The sequence below is a fragment of the Dromaius novaehollandiae genome, chromosome 3 (genome assembly GCF_036370855.1).
Source record: "Dromaius novaehollandiae isolate bDroNov1 chromosome 3, bDroNov1.hap1, whole genome shotgun sequence".
Taxonomy (NCBI): Eukaryota; Metazoa; Chordata; class Aves; order Casuariiformes; family Dromaiidae; genus Dromaius; species Dromaius novaehollandiae.
Genome location: NC_088100.1, coordinates 75,342,218 through 75,363,329, shown reverse-complemented (window position 1 = coordinate 75,363,329; position 21,112 = coordinate 75,342,218). Strand labels below are relative to the sequence as shown.

The 21,112-nt window shown below is 41.3% G+C and overlaps 1 protein-coding gene across 1 annotated transcript in view; it reads right to left on the bottom strand.

Annotated features, from left to right (window-relative positions):
• Positions 1-16,088, bottom strand: part of IGF2R (insulin like growth factor 2 receptor) — a 60,146-nt gene extending 44,058 nt beyond the window's left edge. The window contains exons 1-4 of the mRNA XM_026109885.2: positions 15,807-16,088; positions 7,842-7,975; positions 2,024-2,148; positions 237-335 (exon numbers count right to left, since the gene is read on the bottom strand). Of these exons, the coding sequence (XP_025965670.2) occupies positions 237-335; positions 2,024-2,148; positions 7,842-7,975; positions 15,807-16,063 (615 nt within the window). The 5' untranslated portion in view covers positions 16,064-16,088. The remainder of the gene's footprint in view (positions 1-236; positions 336-2,023; positions 2,149-7,841; positions 7,976-15,806) is intronic.
• Between the last annotated feature and the right edge of the window lie 5,024 nt (positions 16,089-21,112).

The following is a 21,112-nucleotide window of genomic DNA, read 5'->3' as shown; positions in this document are numbered from 1 at the left end:
TCTGCTCTAGCTTTTTACAAGACTTTTACTCTAAATAACCATACAGACTGTAAAAGGGCTTTCAAGAGTTGCTTAAAGTTCTCAGCTTCGGGAAGTTCATACAAATGCTTTGTATGTCTGTCAAGAAGTTAGGCCTCAATCGGTTATTGAGGTTTGTTTGGGGGTGAGGTGGCTTAGAGTAAAATTGCTACATGTGTGAAAAGTAACTTAGCATGCATAGTAAGTATATAGATTACCTCTTTCACAGGTTTAAACAAGTCTTTCTTACAAGCGACAAAGGTCCTCCATTCAAAATAATGCACACACTCTGTTGCTGTTACAAATTCAGGAGTACCCTATTTACAGGGGCGGGAAAAAAAAATCAGTATTTGAAGAACATATTTCAGTTTTATTTTACATCTATGGACAGCAAGAGTTTCACTCAAGAGATTAAGAAAAAACAGACAGTCCAGAAGGCCACAGAGAAAAGGCATACAGTTTCTTAATAGTCCATGTTATTAACAGCAAGTTTGTTATTTTCTAACAGCTCTGTTGGTAAGCCTCAGGAATACGCAGGCTGCCAAATCCTTCTCACTCTGCATATGCAAGTTCTCAAATTACATGCTCCAAACCTAACATGGAGTAATTGTACTACATCCTTTAGAAGCACTCACTGTTCCAACTGATATTGGCAGAAGCACCAGTCACATCTAGTTATTAGGAAGGAAAGCACCAACACAAAAGCATATAAATAGATGAACAGCAAGCCAATGCATGGTTTACCAATTCCTTATCTTTTATCTTACAAAGTAGACCGATTACTTGTTTTCTAACTAGCAACCACTTCTGCTATACAGAAAGACTACTTCTAAATGTAAAGTACTTATTTTTAATAGGCAAAAAATGCTAACATTGAACTAGCACACATCTGAATATTTCAAGACAGGTGCTCTATTACAGTTTAGGGCTGGATGCTCAGCTGAATGTCTCTGCTTACAGAAAGACAACCAGATTTTTTCCACCCTAGCTAGAAGTACATTAGCCTACTTAAATCTACTCCCTCCCCCATTCAGCTCTGCCACAAAAGTGTTGTGAACAAGCTGTTCCAGACACTAGTACAAAATCCTTTTGCTAGGTCACATGGATAGGTGTTTAAAAACTATGCTAACTAAAGTAAGTTTTAAAATGGTTATGACCTTGTGTTACAGCTAGAGTTTAACAAGAATTTTTAATTTAATTCAAACAAATCATCTGTTGAAGTAGCATAGGAAGCATTTAAATCTTTATCCTGCACTGGTATTTTGTGTTTGAATCAGCTAGATTTCCAGGAGAGGGCATATAATGTTATCAGTGCCAACAGCAGCATTAATCAATTATTTATCACTTAGATACACAAAACACAAACTGATCACTGTCTGTACAGAACACCAAGCTGTGGTATCAGTTAAATGATTAGGAGGTGCAACTTTCAAAGCATATGGAGGTAGAAGTAAACTACATACACCCTAAGAACTTTTCAGGAGCCTCAGTTCATATTTTAGAAAGATACCCACAAACAATTACTCCCTAGAAGCCCAGATGAATGTGCAAGCACTTTAAGTTCGACTACATGAAGACAAAAATCTAAAGCTTACTAACAAAGGTAGTCATGTTCTTTAACACTGTTCTATTAAACAGCCATTCTAGGTCCACAGGTTGGCACCAGCCAGCATTTAAAAAATAACTTTCATTGTTAAAATACTGAGTACAGAGCTAACTCACTTCTCTGTACTACACTTAAAATATCAGTGCAATTCCTGTAAAAAAAGTTAAAGAACCAGAAGAGTGTCTGACCAGAATTACGCTGCAGATCTGTAACTATTTTCTACCTAGACTGCATTTTGAAAGCCATAATTGACTGATTTTAACTCGGTACTAAAGCATAACTGGCTCTTCCTTAAGTTATGAAGCTTTGCAATTAGTACATCCACTAGGACAGTAAGTCTCTCTAGAGAGAGGTGCATGGTGTTTTCATTTAAGATAAGAACAAGAGATTTAGACTTACCAATGTCTTCCCACACAGGAAGTTAATGTTGCTTTGAATTTGGTGCCGATTGCCTTGCTGCAAACAGTTACGTGTAGTGTTGAATTCCAGAAGAGTTTTAGAAGCTTTTTGCAAACCTAGGTCACCTAGGGTTTAATAAAAAACATAAAAAGTATCATAATACAGTATTTTCAGAGATGCTAAATATAAAGAGGCATTAAGTTCAAGCACTGAACAGCACAAGACATGCCAGTCCAGTACAAGATAGTTTTTGAATAGAGCAAGACTGAAAACTGTCCTTGCAGCTTGTGATCTGAAAGCCCAGATCCAAGTTAAGATAGTGTTTGATATTCTAATCAAACTTCTGTTCCTACTTTCTCAAAGCTTTTTAGCAGACACTTAGGAAGTCTGGCAGCAGGCACATCCATGAACAAGTCACTGCCCTAGGAACAATGACTAAAGGATTCCTCAGCAGAAAACTGTTAGCAATTAGCTGCAAGCACGACAAGTCACTCCTTCCTCCCACCAGTTTCTATCCACCAGCTGCTAAGCCTTCATGCTGTTTACACACAGTCAGTTTTTAATCCCATCTCAATATGGGAGACACTCTACTTAGTGACGAGTTCAGAAGCGCCTAGGCACATCCACCATACTGAGTTTACCTGAAGATACACCCAAAACAGATCCACTATTGCAGTGGATGTCTCCCAATGCCTGCTGCTCTCATCCCTTTAGCACAGCTTGTGCTGCACAAAGGCTGGGGTCAGTGCTAAAATGCTGTGCGACACTGCTTCACAGCACCACAAAAGGAGAAGACAGAGCACATTCCAAGTCACAGTGAGCACTGGTTCAAGCCACCAAAATGTTACTGTTCAAAGCTATGTTGATCACATTAAGCACTGAATTCTTTTAGATCTAGCATGCTAACTGTGCCCTGTCCATTTCTGCTAGGTAGATTTGAATGCTGCCAGGAATTTGGGCTGAACTATAGAGAATGCTGTAAAATGCCAGTATTGACCCGCTTTCCCCTTTCCCTTTTTTGTTCATGTCAACGCTAGGGATAGAGTCAAACGTGCAATCACTTCAGAACACCTCTTTCCATCTAGGCCAGATGTTGCTTTGCCTTAAGAGCACACTAGCTGGAACTTTGCCCAACCTGTTAGCTCCTTACTAAAGACAAGGAAAACTACATTACACTCAAGTAATACAATCTCAAGAGCAGAAGGAACACAAGTAAACTGGGCAGGAAGAGAACACAAAAACCTCAAAAATATACCACGACAATATTCTCCAGCAGCACCATTCCAAGCATTGATATGGCTGCCTTTCTTAGTAGAGCATGTTGTTTAGCATCTTTCCATCAGATTCCCCAGCACTGTTTTTCAATCCAGTCCTGCAAACAAACTAGGATCAGCAGCATTTGTGCTGGTCACCTAAAATCATTGGCTGTTTTGAACTGTAACAGAGAAAGCTACTATACCTACTTAACTCACAAGTAAAAATGAAGTGGTAGCAGTCAGAATGGAAACTTGCTAGCTAACCCACACTACATTCCCTCAGCAGCTCAGGGAATCTCTTTTCATACTGTAGATACTTACCCTAACTTTGTTACGGGAAGCCCTTTCAAGAGGCTGATGCCTAAGCAGCCATTCACAGCACCCCTATATATAAGGGCAACAAGTATTTCAGATTATTAAAAAATTAAACCTTACTTTGAGAAAATGGGTAAGTAAGAATTAACTCAGCCCAGCAGAGAGGCAGAGGCGACCAAATGCCCACACACTTACACTGAGGACTTGCGCTACCTGAGGAGCAGCTAGGATGAGAACCTGCAGCAGTGAAGCAATGTGATCGCAAGTACAGTTCAGTGCCACCCTCCAGACACTAAGGCTGTCAGTGGTTCCCATCCTTTCAGCTTCCAGGCACTCCCCTTACCAAAAGGGCTATCTTCAGGTTTTAAGTTTTCTAGCACTGATACTGACAGACATCATGCACCCCTCTTCAAATGTAAGAGCTACAAACTAGTTCCCAGACAGCAAGATTTCTACTGATCACATCATTACTTGGAAGCTGCTAGCTAGCAAGGTATCCTCTTTTCTTCACTGAGAGATCAGAAGGGAGGGAAGCTGTCAAGCAAAAACACCCAACATAACCCTTCAGTGAAGAGTTGTACACAGTAACAATATGCACATATGATTAAGAACCCTATTCCATTTTTTAAGAGTATACAGTTGTAAGCCTCAGCTTAGCAGGGAGCTTATGGCAGCACTATATGAGGACTTAAGTTAGAAGACCTCTGTAAACATGAGTTTCCTCTCAACTCTGAAAATCTTTTACATTCCTCTAAAAGCTTTGTGAGCTGACTCCAATATCCTCAAAGTGACATTCAAAAAAATTGGAGCTAGTAAGTTTGGTTTATTTCACACCAATGTGCATGCTCACCTCCTCCGTGCATGCTTAAAACTAGTTTAGGAACTTGCTAAATATTTGAACATGCTTTTCTTCAGTGGCACATTAATCTTCCCATCCCTGCCCACAGCAAGAAGTGCCACGAACCATTTCCTCACACTTCGTCAACTATCTGCTTTCCATGAGCTTTCTTTCAGAGCACCAGTTCTGGAACAACATTCAGCAGAGCATCCAGCTCCTTCTTCAAAGAGCAGTCAAGTTTCTTCATGACTTTATAGAGATGCATTTCTTCCATAAAGAAAGACACTGCAAATTAGCTAGCATAGCTCACGCAAGTTAGCTTCAGAGACTTTGTTTTATGCAGTTGTACTAAATCATTATGAAAGGCACTGTCTGCAACACCTATCTACTTGTTTGCCTTTCTTCTTCCAAAGAGCTGAAAAGATGAAAGTATAATCATGGAAGACATCCTATCAGTTTTCCAGAAGAATGGAGAGTTTAGGTGGCAACAGTCCCTTCACAGCCAGTCCTTCTGTTGTGGATGGACAGAGCACATGTTTCACCACTCAGGTTAATAGTTATAGCAATATTTCAGCTTTTAATTTTAGCACTAGTCCAACAAAAAAGAACACTAGTCACTAGGTGTCACAATAAGCTAAATAAGTATTACGTCACTTCCATGCTCCCTGAAGTTCACGAACTAAGCATTCTGCCTATACTTTGCAAGCTTCTAAGGTCAAGCAATAAAGCAGAAGAGCTTTCTCCAGAAAAGGTCTTTTTGGATCAACACCAACATTAGCTTTAGGTCAGTGTGACTTACCAATGTTAACCACATGGCTTCCATTGGATACAGTCCGATTACAGTCACAGACCACATGGCCCTCTTCCCCAAAGCTGGGGGCAATAAATAGAACCAATGCTATAGCTGTTATCTCCTGCACAGTTATTCATAAGCAAATCTATTGTTTACACTGAAAACTCCTTTCTGAAAGACTAAAGAAGAGATCTGATTAAGTCCTTACCTGAAGCAATCTTACTACTTTGAAAAGTTTATCAGCTTGCATTTTGTTCCTCCCTTTCCCCAAATCAAAGCCCTTCAGCTACACTGAGTCACTCATTTTTGGAATACAAGTAACCACATACCAGTTAGACTCCAGTTGCTTAAGGCAGTTAAGCCACATACCTGACTTAAAGTAATCTACACTGGGAGCCTACACTTGACTAGACCTAGATCAAAGAGATTCCTCTTTTCCCATTGACAGTAACTGGGGTTTTTTTGAAAAGCAAGAGTCTTGCTAATCAATTAACATGACCTCTTTACACTGAGTTAAGTTTCAATACAACTAGAGGCAGTATGGTGAAACATGGCAGATGCCACTAAAGTCTGGGACTAATCATGAACAAAAAAATTATGATTTGCATTTCCTCAAATGGATTAAAAAATACAATACAAACTGCACTGCCTTGATTTTTATAATTTATTGCAGGGTAGCTGTAAATATGCCTTATCTAAGCAGGATTCATGGCATAAACCTTCAGCCAGTTCAAAGAGCCTCTGAAAGACCAAGCAGTTTGATTGGCTGCCTAACCACTCCTGGGTAGAATAGGATTAGGCAGCAGACATGCAAAGCCTTGCATATAATGGAATATTTGATATTATGATCACTTCTTCATTCTTCTTTCCACAAGAAATGAGGAACTCAACCCACATGAGCCTCTAGGTCTCAGGCTTCCCTGGGGAGAACAGGCTTCCTCAAGCATTCAATCAGCAACATTTCAGTTCCACTGAACAAAGCACATTAAAACAGCTGTTCAGATGTTGCTTTGTTTTGTGAGCCACATACAACTGAAGCTTTAACTGCGTAAGAATTAAGATTCATATTGGTGGGAAACAAAATTCCTGTTACACATGTTGGGAATGAATCACATTAACAGTGTTAAGTGGTCTAGTAAGATGTCATGCTGTTCAAAATAGAAGATGCTGCTATTTGCCATTGCAATTTGAATTTAGATGCATCTAATCTGTCATTCCAGAAAATTCTGGAACTTAGATATACTGCATTACATAGACAAACAGCCATGAACTAATATACACCTTTTTCCCCATGTGCCCAGTGATTTTAAGTCTACATTGCGACATTTTAAGTAGTAGTTTGTTTTGAAAAGTGCAAATTGATCGCAGTCCAAAACCAAAGTTTCTCTATAGTTAAGGGAAAAAGGTTGGGATAGGGGAGGCTAACTGCTATTTATCTACACACAGCTGAGAATCTCATATTTTCCTCCTCACCATCTTCCAGCAGTTCAAGTTCAAAAATTTCTACTGAAGACTCAACCTCTCATAAGAGCTGTCGGCCAATGGAAAGTGGATTGGCAAAGACAGCCAAATTTATGCCTCAGATCTACAGGTACTAAGAGGCAGTCTGAAAAAAATGCTACCCTTCAGAAAGCTCTCCATTTATTCTGTTAGAAGTTGCACCTAAAGAGATTTTCTGATAGTTGACTTATCAGTATTTATATACTGTTGTTTCATCAGCTGAAGTATTGAGGCAACCTTGAAAGCAGCAATCACTCGTGCAAATACATACACAAGTAGTGTTCAGAGCATGAGCTGCTGCTGATTGATGAAGCCAAATGCAAACATGTGTCTAGAAATATGACAGTATAATATTTAGATCTGCATGCAAAATATATACTGCATTAGACAGTGCATCTTAGTTCATGGCTGTTTGTCTTTTTTCCGTGCACCCAGTGATTTTAAGCCTAGGTTGCAACATTTTAAGTAGTAGTTTGTTTTGAAAAGTACTGATTGACCACAGCCTGAAATCAAAGCATTTCTATAGTTAAGGGAGAGATGTAGGGAGATGGGAAGCCACTCTTCAAGATACCAGTGACACCTTAGAACTACTGAAGCAGTCACCAGATTTGAAGAATGTAACTGAAAATGGAGGACTGCATATAAACACCCTTTCTGTAACAGCTTACAAAAACATCCCAGAAGCTTAGCAATGCTCTAAAAATCACATTATAGCAAGTAGCACGAGGAAACATTGATGCAACATCAGGCTAGGATGTGGTATATTTTAGAGTTATAACCCAACCTTTATCCTATGTTTAATATCAGGTTTCAAGCAAGCCTATGCACAGTGCGTATCCTGCCACAGGTAGATACGCTTACTTCTACTTGGGATGTCCTGTGTAGTTTCACACTAGATTACTATTAACTAGTCCAGAAGAAAGATTTCACTGTCCTATGAAGAGATCTGAAATCACATCATGCTTTCCCAAATCTAGAACAAAATAAAGTTTTAAACTGCTTTGAGAAGGAAAAAAATGCTTTGCTAATACATCTATTTTCTGAATTTCTTTGCTGAGACACTACCCATTAACACAACTCTGAAGTCCTTATCAGGAAAGTCAATTGTTTACTTACCTACTGACAGATAAGTCTTCCTATTGATGTCATATGCACAGACTGCACTTGATCTTCCACACTCTTGTACACCATAACAGAGGTTTATTTTATAAAATACACGGTTGTCTGCATCGATTGCTTCCCATGTGTAACTAAAAAGAAAAAAAGCCTGTCAGTTGGTATTTACACTGGCTGTGCTACCATCTCCTAGAGATCCACCCCTGAAATAAATTAGTTAAAACAAACAGCCACTAAGTTGAGCTTCGTACTTATGTTCTAGATCAGTAAACACTGGAAATAGTTGTTACTGAGTCCAGGCCAAGAACAAAACAGACTTAATCACTTGAGTAGAAGCACATATTGGTCCATTTTCCCCTTTCTTTTAACACCTAGCAATCCATTCTTCCCTCTCAAATCTCTTTGAAGGCTACTCTGAATGAGTATTACAGGTGGTGAGCCTTCTTTAAGGACCTAATATACTTTTCAAACAACTTTTTATGCTGCACACTAATGCATTTTAGCAATACCCAATAATAGTCTTAAAAATTATACACCTGAGTAGAGCAGCAGATCCATTAAGCTTCACATTAAAAAAATAGTAATAATAAAGTTTGAGGTTCTTTGAGCATTCAAACCGGAACATGTAAGCAATACATATTAGGCCATAGCTGCACCTTTAAGCATTTACACACTGATACTGAAAGAACAATTTTTGAAGGGTTATGCTGGAAGCCGGAAAACAAGCTAGCAGAGAGATTAAGGAGACACTCAATGAAAGAGGTATTACTAGTTAACTACAGCCACAAAGTCAACTGGCAAAACCCAATAAAGAAACATAAATCTCTGCTTAAATACAGTGGAGGAGGAAATCAGAGTAACAGAACAAAGAATATTAAACAAATTCAAATGTGTAGTTTAGAGGTGGAATAAGGATTAGTTTCCCCTCACAGCAAGCACAGACTGTGCAGTGCACAGATGTTATTGGTAATATGACATAGCACCACTCAGTAACTTCCAGGTTAACTAGTCTGGGATTAGAAGCTCTTTAGACAAGTTAGCTTACTAGCATGATGCTCTGGTTCGAGCTCTGTTAAATGTGTAATTCACTATACATTCAGAGTCAGCTTGGCTCAGACATATTTTCTTCTGGCAATATTTAGCCTCCTCTGGACTATACTGCTTTTTGCAAGAGAGATTCCCCAGCTCCCCTTCCTTCTTAGGTGGAAACTCCAGTAGGATTTAATGAAGACTCATCACACATCAGAAGACTGGCGGCAGCACAATAACCTATTAGGTAATCCCAATATTTGAAACTCAGCTAGGGTTTAATACATCTATCAGACCAACAGAAGCATTTGTCTTAACCTATACATCCTAACAAAATTAAGAGCTAAGTCCTGCAAGGAAGTTCAACTCCCCTCTTTCAGTCATCAGGAAGTTAGAAGTTGACCAGAACCCTCACACCTAAGGTTTGCTCAAGGGACTATCAAGTTCCTGTGCCTTAATCTCTAGCTTGTAGGTGTTTCAGCATTTGATATAAGGCCCCTGACACTGCCAGGAGCAGAGCCCATTCTCGTTCCACTTCTGAAGCCTAACTCTCAGATGAGGAAGGGGCAACAGTTGTTCAGCTACTTTATTCTACTCCCGACTAACTTTTGAATCCTCTAAGAACTCCAAAATCCAGTATCTCTCATCTCAGCACAAGGAGCCAGCAGTAAGAGAGTACAGAGTTTTCCATTTAATTACTGACAAGGGGTTCTTGGTTTCCCTGTACTACAGAAGCCCTATTAATTTCATTCTGCTAATACCTGGAATAAGCTGGGGACAAGTACAAGATCGCCCTTGCAAAGAGAAAAAAACCTTCATGACTTACCACAATAATAAGGCTCAAAAAGCAAGTAACTTACCAGGTACTGAGTCATACCTAAAATACTAATAAGGCAACTATTTTTTTTTCAAATCAGCAAAATCATATACAAGGATTTTGTGTCTCAATCCTAGACGTAAGTATGCAGAACTGATATTTCACAATTGTACTAATTAGTTCTCTGAGCCAGTTTCTTGCACTTCTTTAGTGGATAAAGACAACCCCTATGCAGGAAGATGAGAATTAACCTACAGTACAGAATAAGAGTTCAGGACAGGAAGGAAATTGGACAAGACATACAAAAAAGAACCACCTGACTATACCTTCAAGGGCTCTGAAAACAGTAAAGGATTTAGACTAATGCCATTTTTTCCCCCCTAGCAGAAAACACACTCCTATCAGAATAGGATTTATCCAAGATGAAGCCCTGAAAAGTTAGCATTTTGCTGAGAAGTTCCCACAAGGCTCAAGTGCTTCGTTTTGACTGCTTTTGGAAAACAAGAAAAAGGTAGCTTATGTAATACCAAGGCATCAAACCTTCTGCTTGAGCTAAAGTGTTTTTAGTACTCTTTTAGAAAATTTGAAAATTAACATTTCTCTGTGAATTGAATAAGACTAAATCCTTCATATAACAGAATTATGTTTCTGTTAGAGGTGAAGTGCTTTGCTTTCCCCATTTGATGTTATCATGAAACAGAGGAAATCCAGCATCTTTAAGTCAGTTTACCCACATGCCAGAAGCAACAGAGAAACAAGATGAGAATGCACATGTACAGAAACAAAACAGTCACTACAATGAGCTTTTCCCTCTGCCCTTTCACAGAGGCATAGGCAGCAAAGTGTGAGGAATTTTTCCAAACAATCTGTGGGCAGGAAGAAAGAACCTCCAGTGTTACTCATGTTCCAAATCACACCTTCAATGAAAAAAAAAGATTAAGCCTACAAAATAATAATAAAAAAATATCACTAGTGGTTTCAGAGTAATACTACTTTTAAAGAAGTAGTTCAATGGACTACTTTTAATGGGCAGGGAGGTGCAGGGAAAGGATTTATTCATAGCACTGACAAAACACACTGAGGCATGACCGCAGGCTGGATGTAGTCTGAGCAGTTGCTCTAAACTAAGAGATGCAAAATACACTTTCACAGTGAAAGCAAGAATTCTTTCACAAACACAGCTGCCAGCAATAAATCAGTGCCTGAGAACAGTTTCAAGTTGCAGCCCTGTGGCATGTGCTCTACTTTCCAATAGACTACAAACTGATCTCTCCACTGCATCCAGTAATGGAAACAATCTGTCTGCAATCACATCTCCTGACTGCAGCTCAGCCACTTGAATCAGCTTCTTCCAGCTGCTCAGCAGCCACCTTGTACTAGTGGTTATTCTCCACATAATCATCCTTTTACCTAGTCCAGCCAAAGTCATCCAGCCAGCAAACGTCTGTTATTTAAAGCACTTAAGCTATCTCAGATTCGTTCCAGTTGAGCTAGTTTAGGGAGCTGTTATACAAACAGATTCGAAGAGTGATAGCTCAGGCGGCATGGGGGAACAATAAGCTTCCCTGCCTGCTTTTGACTGCAGTTAGAGCAAAATTAGCAAGTGCAATCCGAGAAGAAAAAATACCCACGGCAGCTATTTCTAAAATGCAATCTGCAAACAGGATGTGAACTAGGTTTGTACTCCAATGTGAGGAAGAGATCAAAAAAACTTCAGTGCTACTAAACCATGAAGTGCCCAACTCTCTCAGGGCACACACAGCAGCACAAGGCAGGGAAGACCACCCCTGTAATGCAGCACCAATCCAGGCCACCACTGAAAGTGGCTGCATAAGCATGGCAACTTTCATGGCTGCACAGACTCAGGTACCAAAGCGCACACATTCCCTGGCAACACTAAGTGAGAGTAGCACTAAGGTGGTGCTAATGCACTCACTGCCCAAAGGATTCAATAAAATAACTACCCCATGGATCACACCATTCAAATAGCCACTTCTGGTGCAGTTCTGGAGCTAGGATCAAGCATGGTTTAGAAGTACCTCATCTTAATTTAAACAGTCAAATAACAGTTTTAGCAAGAAATAAGTGTCACTGTCACTTCTGCAAAAACAAACCCTAGGCCATCCCAGTTAGAGGTCTGAATTTGAGAAACTGTTTTGAGACACGTTCTCTCCTTTCCCTCCTCTCCTCTGCTGACCTCTGCTTATGAGACAAGCTGGATCTCAGAATTGCTGTGGCTCAAAGTTAACTTAGCAAAATAGGTGTGTGCACGTGCATGCAGAGCGGGGACTGAGTCAGGTCAGTTCCCTGGTCTAACTTACAGTGACTGGCCACACACAGAAGGCAGCAGAAGGCAGGGAGGATTCCCTGTTTAAGGCAGCACCAATCCAGGCTACTGCTGAAAGTCGCTGCGTAAGCAAGATACAAACGAACAAGCTATTTGGAATAAACTTGCTTGCAGGTCAGGCCTTCCAGGTACCTAGTTTTATTTTTGAGATACAAACTATAGCATACAAAACCCATTATTTTTTGGCAAGCATAAGATCAGAAAAGTGCTCTGCATTTTCTGACGAAACAAAGAAGCAAGTCAGAAAAAGAGTAGTAAGGCAGAAAAAAAAATAGTGAGCCTAAACTACCTTCTGAAGCAAGGTAATTTTCAGCTCAGGCACTAAAATCAGATGACTTGCAGAAGCTCAGAAGCTGTCACAGCATGGCGTTCCTCAAGCTAGAGCCATAAGCCACTTTGAGGTTTGAATAATAGTTATCTGCTTCAAATGCGTTGACACACAAGAAGGACTTTGAGTGGCTTTCTGAGAACCCACGCACAATTCACTGGTTCTCAGTCTTTTGTCTAAGAGTAAACCCTTGCACAGTTTTGCACTCAGCAACACCTCAGCTCTGAAAATATTGCAGAGATGAGATTAGTATCTGAAGCTGTTTATAAGCAGCTTTAACTAACATGATCACAGGGAGACAAGCTTGGGAACAATTTCCACAATGACCATTTCAAATTTGAAACTAGAAGCTTAGATGTACCACTTTTCACTATTAGATGCACCTACCACAAATACACATAGCAAAGAAATTTGTTTCCATACCAAGAAAAAATGAGACTGAACAGCAGAAAATACAAAGCCATAGCTGTGTTTGAAGAGCTGAAGGAAATAGTCTTGTTAACACATCCCTCCCTACTCACGCTTAGTTCTGCTCCAGTTTACCTATCACTTTTTCTAACCACGGCACAATGCATGTCTTCAGGCAAGTTTTCTTGCCTATGTATCACGTGTAATTGCCTTACAACTCTACCACAAGCTGTTTAACTTCCTCCTTGTAGGCACTTTGTCTTTCATGATAAACACTGTAAGCTGCATCCACCACATCATGCAACATATGTGTAAGAAAAAGATAGCAATTTGAAGTTCAAGTATGTAAGAGCTATAGGAAGTTCATGTACTGAGGAGGAGTTTCTACACCATCAAAATGGATGCTTCCAAGGCATATGAAGCAACCATGCACATATGCAAATAAGCCCAATAATGAATTATTTATAACACTCCCACTTAAAAGATGTCAAAGCACTTTACTGGGCTAAGTAAGTTCAACAAAAGGTCATCTCTCTGCACTCAGCTCATGCTTCTTCACCAAGGCTGAGCTGAACACTAAACCCAAGGCTTCAGTAAATCAAGAGAGCCAAGTATTAGTTCCATGAGAAATGCTGAAAAGTGTTTAAATGAACTGTATGTACAGTCAATTGTAAAAGTTGTGTCATTTGAAAATGACACATTAGTCAGATAATTTGATAATTAGTAATTCAGCATAACAGAACTGCTATACATCACAGGATTGCTAAGAACTTATCCTGTCATTCAGGAAATTAAGAGTTATAGAAGTTATGCAGTGATCCCTATCCTTGCACAGAAGGCAAAAAATATTACTTGTCATCAAGTAACATTTCATCCAGGGCAAGACAGTGTTTTGTATTTGCTGCTCTGATGTAACACTCAAAACATTCCTCCTCCTCTAAAAAAAGTTCGCAAGAAGTTTTACAGGAACTTCCCTGATGTTACACTGAAGTTTAGTCCAAGCAGTCAGTGGCATTTTTTGTTTGCTTTTAGAGAGGTAACCAGATTTAAAGAACAGTTCACAGAATTAATTCTGAGGCAAATTTCTTCTTCATAAGGATAATTAAAATGTTGGTTCTCTTCTGTTGTAACATGAATGATGCAAGGAGAAGACAGAAGAATGAGGGAAAAGACTGAACTGACTAGTAACTCCATATATCCAACTAAATCCTGTATTATTTCCCAGGTGTTTATATTGCAGTAATCCTAGAGACTTGAAACTCTACACAGAAGATGAAAACAGAATTATAATTACAAGCTACTCAACAGCACAGTCAGCTTTAAAAGTAACCATGTAAAAAGCATGACAAAAACAGTCACTACAAGCCGTGACAGTTGACAAAGTTTCAGAAAAGGAAAACTCTGGGAGCACTCTACTCTATCACAAACCTTTTCCTTCCTTGCCCAGCTTTTGACATTTGCACATCAGACACTGAGAGGTCACTGAAGCTGCATGAGCCCTGTTAGGCCACACAAAAGCCAGGGCACAAGAAACAGTTCTCACATTCTTATTAGACAAGTCAAAAATCTTGTCTTAAAACAATCCAAAGATAAATTGGTCAGAAATTTGTCCTGAAGACCCATGTGTGGCTTCTGGATGACACATCGGTCAGCAGTATAAGCATTCAAGTTACCCAACTGCGTCATTCCTCATTTGGTAGCTTTTCTGCACTGTATCTGGTATGACACTTCACTGCAGATCTCCACGGGGTTTTCAAAACTGTCAAACCACAAGTTCTTGCTTTTTTTCTCCACACATTCTAGATTGCCAGGCAACAGTTCTGCAAAGTAGTTTTTCCACCATGGCACAATAGCAAGTACAGGTTTTTGATGTAGGCCCAACTTAAAAGGAAAGCCACAGACTACCTCATCTATTCCACAACTTACCTTCCATTTGCCAGTAACAAAGGGAAACCAGTTTAAGTAACTCTCACATTCAAAGCAAAGCTACATGTTTCTGATGGGCATTCCAAAATACTCCTCTAGCAAAGAGTCATTCAAGCAAACCAGAACAAGTACACTGACAGGACTGAACACTATTTTCAAAATAGAAGCTGCTTGAGGATTAAATCACTTAGGATAGCTTAAAGAAAAAGTCAAAGGGTTTAAACACCCTCTAGAAGAGGCAAGTGTCTCATTTATGTCTCAACTTCACAAGCAGCAAGGTCACATTAAAAAAGCTTCTTCTGCCACCCTAATGTGCTAACCTTGTAAGCAAACCTATTTTCCCCCCTTTTTCATATAAGTACTAGTGACCCAAACTATGCCCTCACTGCTTCCTCTACTGGGCTGCATTGATGCTTGTCAAGTATTGTCCAGTGTCCTGTTCATCAGGACAGAATATTCCTGTGAGTACTGCAGAGTAACCCCAGTTCAAAGCAGAAGCAATGAGGACTAGCAAGATATGTTTGCCAAACTAGATTCCTGACTAAATTCAGAATAGAAACAGGACAAAACATGAAGAACAGTGTGTTTTCCACATAGTAGTTCTTGTTTCTAAGGCTTGCTTAACTCATCTTTAAGTAACTTAATGGCACTTGGTGATATCCTGAGTAAAAAGAAGGCTATAAAGTTACCTTCCTTCCAAACCACTTTTTTTCCCCTCCTCCCCCAAAGTAGGGCAGATACAGTTGCACAGACTAGCAGTCCTGACCAGAGGCAACTTTAACAGAGCAATTTTCACAGCTCCCGACCCACATGATGCAGCCCCGCAGCAGACTGCACCATATCGCCACCCAGCAGCAGCCCTGAAGTTTATAGCCCCTTTTTAAGGGGACCGACACAGCAGAGCCGACCCCGGCCCCCGGCCCGGGGAAGGCCGAGCGCCCCCTTCCCTCCCTCCCCCAGCACCGCCAGCCGGGAACGGCGGCGCGCCGGGGGCACCGGGCAGGGCAGGGCAGGGCAGGCCCGGCCCGCCCCCCCCGCCTGTGCATATGCGGCCCCGCGGAGGGGGGGCACCGGCACCGCCCCCCCCCGGGATGCGCCGCCGCCGCCCACCTGCACAGCTCCCGGTAGGCGTCGGTCGGGGCCGCGGCGGCCCCGCCGCCTGCCCTCGGCCGCAGGGGGAGCGACAGGAGGGTGAGGAGCAGCGAGGCGAGGGCCGGGACGCGGAGCGGGCCCCGCGGGCGGCAGGTGGCGAGTGCCATGGGCGCGGGACCGGCGGGCCGGGACGGGCGGACGCAGCTGCCCCGAGACGTCAGCGGCGGCGGCCAGCGGCAGGTCATGTGATCTCCGCCCGCCCACTCCCCGGTCATGTGAGCGCCGTCATGTGAGCGCGCGGGCTGCGCCCGCGGCCCGGCGGTCACATGTTAGCACCCCTTCCCCCGCCCTCCCCGCCCCCCGCCGCGCCGGCCCCGCCCGTGCTTGGCTCGCGCGCCCCCGCAGCGGGCGGGCGCGCGCGCAGCTGCGGCTGTTACGCGGCGCTGTTGGCGCGTTGGCGCGCTCCTCAGGCAGGGCGGGCGCAGGCGCCCTTCGCCTGCCGCCGCCCAACGGCAACCGCGTTCGCTTCAGCCCTTGTGGCATCCGGGCGCTCGTGCAGTGACTGTGCAGGGTCCCTGCTACACGAGCACATGAAACAGGCTGAGATTCAGGCCCTCTAAGTTCTGCAGTGTGAAATTTGGGTGCTTGGTGTAAACCTGTTGTCTAGGCGTCCTCAGCTGCCACAGGCGCGGCTCCAGGGAGTGACTCATCCCGCTGTCTGAAACACGCGCCTTAGGAGGGGGTGGATTGCTTGCCCTGCATGTGTCCACTAGCTACAGAAAGGAGCTTTGAGGCTGGGTGGTGTGTTGACTAGCTGGTTAATTTTTAGGTAATTGACGTTAGGTGAGCTGCACCTCGTCCCATGAAATCTACTGTGAATGACATGATAACTGAATTGTAGAGACATTATTTGAAAAAGTTAAACAGAATTTTGAATAAGTTATTCAAAATACACTGTAAAGTCTAGTCTTGGGAGAGACTGGAAAACTAAGATCATCCAAGAAAAAGACTGAGTAAGAGAGACTTGACAGCAATGTGGTTGGTTATATAGCTGCAGGAACTATTACTACAGCAGGAGAGCTACTGTGGTGTGGAAATTATCCGCTATTTCAAATTGTGGGCAGGAGGGGAGGCTTGCACAAGACTGCAGCTTCGTCAAAAGAAGTGGAAGAAATCCTGTCCTACTACTACTGCCTCCAAGATTACTGAGGAGACCCAGTCAGTACAGAACTTGTACAATAGATTATTTCCAGGCATTAGGGAATTTTAACTGGGGTGTTTAAGATTCAGAAGAAGGACTTCTCTTTTAATTTTTATGAAATCGCACTTAAGATGAGGAGCACCTTTGAAAGTAGGAAGAGGCATGAAGGGAGAGGGGAAAAATACTCTTTAAACAGAGACAGTTGCCTTACTTGTGTAAATAAATCCTTTTCACCGATTATGAGTGCTTTCCAAAAGTTTTTTGCGGAAAGAAATGCCAAAAAGCCTATTACTGAAATTGTTGATTCTGTTTTTCCCATCCGATTCCCTGGTTTCCAAAGGAGTAGGACAGCATTAAAGATCTGCCTCCATGGCAGTTTAATCTGATTCCAAGGTGCCATGATCTAATCTCTTCCTCCTTTCTTCTCTCAACTACATATTCTCACTCCTTCCTTTCACTCACATTAGTTCTCCTGCAGCAGGGCAGTTAAGGATGCTGGTCTGGCCAAAAGCTATTGTACCCATTGTTTTGTTGTTGTTGTTGTTTTTGTTGAGTTTTTTTTGCTAGGTTAGTTTTCAGCTGTATCAGTGCCCTGATTTTAGCTGTATCAGTGCCCTGAAGTGGCTCACTGCATATCTGCCAAAACACTGACAGCAGCACAGGAAAGGGGACAGGAAGGCATAGCTGGCATTGCCAGGGAGGAAGCCCAAAGTTAGATCAGGTTTAACTGCTCTGAAACTTCACCCTGCTAGAGTAATTGGAAGTTGCAGTTTGAGTCTAGCTAATGATTCAGCACCACCAAGCAGGGAGGTGCCATAAGCCACATTCCACCATGGATTCAGCTCCATGGTCCCCTCTTCCTGTTGCTGACACAAGATGTGCCAACACTTGTGCGGAGGCGTTCAGCTCAGTTCAACTTGCTGATCCAACAGAAAAATAACCTGAAAAAAAGGGAATAGTTTTCTCTCGGCTCACTAAATTGTAACAGCTTAATGGAGTGATGAATGCTGGTACAAGGGCACAGGAATGCCGGCTATTCCAGCATCACTCACTCTAGACAGAGCAGTGCAAATACATTAGACTCACCAGCAGATTCTCTCTCTCTTTACCAAACTGAATTAAAAATGTATTAACCAGGAGATTCACTGTAGACATCAGTGCAGGCAGGTATACTGTAGCTTCTGATCTGATTAGCTAGCTAACTTACAGCCAACTAGAGCTTCATTCCCACAATAACTTTTGTGTACATTTGAGTACATCCACTGAAGATAATGTGACTACTCACCTTGCTATCGTTAAGAATGTGTATGAAGATCTGCAGCGTCAAGGCCTGGCAATGTATAAACAGTTCATTTCAGTTATCTCATAAGAGCTAACTCAAAGTTGTTTACTGATAAAAGATTGAAGAAGTTTATACTAGTTACATTCTTTGTTCTGCATACTGGTTTGTATCTGTAGGCCCCTACATTTGCACAAAGATCAGAGATGTTAGAGCAGTCTCTGCACACAGAGTAAAGTACATGAAAAGCTGCCTAGCAAGGAGGAGAGAAAGGGAAGAGACAGAAATATCCCTGTTAGAAAGGAAAAAAATTGAAATGGTGCTCTAATCTGCAGTACTAATACATAAGCATTCATCAGCGTACCAATGAATCAGAGCTGCAACACAGCAGGGATAGCTATAGAGCTGCATAAATATGAAATATACATTGTAAATACAAATATCTGATTTAAAATCACTTTAAAAAGTAAAAGTTAGTTCAAGGAAGAAAAATCTAGTATACAGATTCCAGTCCTGCAAACATTTCCATTTCCTGTATATTTTCCTTAACTTTTATCTTTGGGGGAATCTGGTGGTTCTCTTCAGATCCCTGGGATTTCTCCTGTTTTTATAGTTAAGTACATGCCTAAAAATTTGTGGGAGGTATGTGTGAGTCACTTGTCTATCCCAAACTAAGTTTTGTAAACACAGTCAGGCAGGAATGCTTCATTCTAAATATTTTTATAAATAATAATTTAAATATTTACCTCCCTTATTTAATGATATCGGCATCTCAGCTAACCAGATACTGTGGGTCAGTGTTAAAATATTCTGGAATGTAATCCCATAATCTTACCTTTTCCTCAGGAGAGGCACAGCATGACGACTGCTGCTTAAATTTTGTTGTAGTGTAGCCCAAAGATCTGAACTCATGCTGAAACTTTCTAGTTATGGAGGGTTTTCAATAGACAAGGTATCATAAATACATGATGAACAAGCAGGTCCTCTAGGATCCTTCCTTGCATCTTGCCTGGTCTCAAATGTTACAGTCATTTCATGTTCTTCTGATTCATACTCTTCCTTCATATGTCTAGTATCAAGTTGTGAGGTGTAGGCTGTCTCAGAGGCAGCTTGCTTCTACTGTCAGTCTCTCAGTTCCTTGTAACACTCATATCTGATCTCTGGCTTTCAACAAAAAGGAACAAAAACTCATGTGGAATCTAGAACTGTTTTTACATTTGATTCCAGGAAGTTCCTTCTGCAGGGAGATTTGGACAGCTTATTTCCATCTGTCTGCAAACTCCACTATAGTAAAATGTTTATTAGTAGACTTTGTGAAATACAAAACTCTTCATAAGGTTCTTCCTTGAAGCTATGCTGTTCTTCAGAAAGCACAAAGGCACTGCTCACTGGGTTGTTCTGTCTTCTTTCCCTCTCTCTCACTCTCTATATCTAAACTTTAGACTTCCTAAGTTTATACTCATTGTCATTATTTCTCAACGCTTTTTCTCTTTTTTCTGCTCAGTTTTTCACTGTCTAATTCTTGATACTCCTTTTCCTTCCTTTTCTGTTCCACTTTTACTGTTCCCTCTTTCTTTCTCATCCTGATATTAGCATTTTTCAAGGCAAACACTTGATAAGAGCTATCTCCTTATTTTTTATGATGAGTTATCCTGCTTTATAGCAATTTAAAATAAGACTATTGAGAGGAGGAAAACAATGTTTGATGACCTTGTTTTGCAGACTTAGGTTTAGGCTTTCCAATGTAGTTACGATGGTAATTAATGACATTTTCTGATCTAGCTGATATTGTTCAATGAAACTGTAGAAGAATATCAACTTTATTCTAAACACGTTGACTTTATTTGAAATCTCCGTCTTGGAAAGTTCTTACATACAATGCTCTGAGCATACTATGCTCAATGTATGCTCTGACAAGGGCACCATTTTGTACTGTGGCTCAGAAGACAGCCGTAGTCTAGGCCATTCTTGAGTCATTGCCTAAAGCAGGTCTGCAGCAGTTTTTCTTATTCTTCTTCCATCTCTTTTCACATCTTTGGCCTAGGTTTCAAGGAATATGACTCTTGACTATTTATGCTGGGGTCAGAACTTGATGTTTTGTGATGTTGAAGAGTCTGGTTCACTGGTTAGGTCTGGGTTACTCAATGGAGTTGCACCAAGCAGAGCAAGAGTTGTACAATGCAAATCACTTCACCAGAGTAAACCAGTGATACTTTCATTGGTACTCCATGAAATTTCGCTAACACAAGTGTTTGATATCAGAGGAATGTGATTTGATTTCTCTGCTAATCATGTTTTGTTTAAAGTGCCCACAGAAATTTAACACAAATGATTTAACCCCAAAGCACTTTACGGAGGCAATAATGGTAGAAGTTAAAAGATTGTTCAATGTTTTAAACATTGTTTCCCAGTCCTGTGATTTAACCTCAGGTAGCTTTGACTACAGTAGGACTCACCACACTTTTTGACTGTTTTTCTCCCATTAGCTTTTGTCTATGTGGTCTCTTGTTGACAGTCATTCTTGAGCTAGCCACTATACTTTGGTTCTGTAGCCTGTGCCAGTACTAGACAGGCATGCAACACTGACCTGATTTTGGTGACCTAGCTATATTCACAGAGAGCATTTCATCAGATGAGCAGGTGTAAGTGTGATGATAGGAAACAGCCCTCACTTGCCAGGCAGATGTTGGGGAAAAAAAATGCTCCCAAATGTATCTTTTGTTGTTTCAGAATTATCTTCTGACACTTCCCTCTATCCCCTTCTTGACTTACATTTCTCAGCAATTTCTCGGGCTGTTCCTTCTCCTTTCTGTTGTCATTAACTGTGCACTCTAAGAATACCAC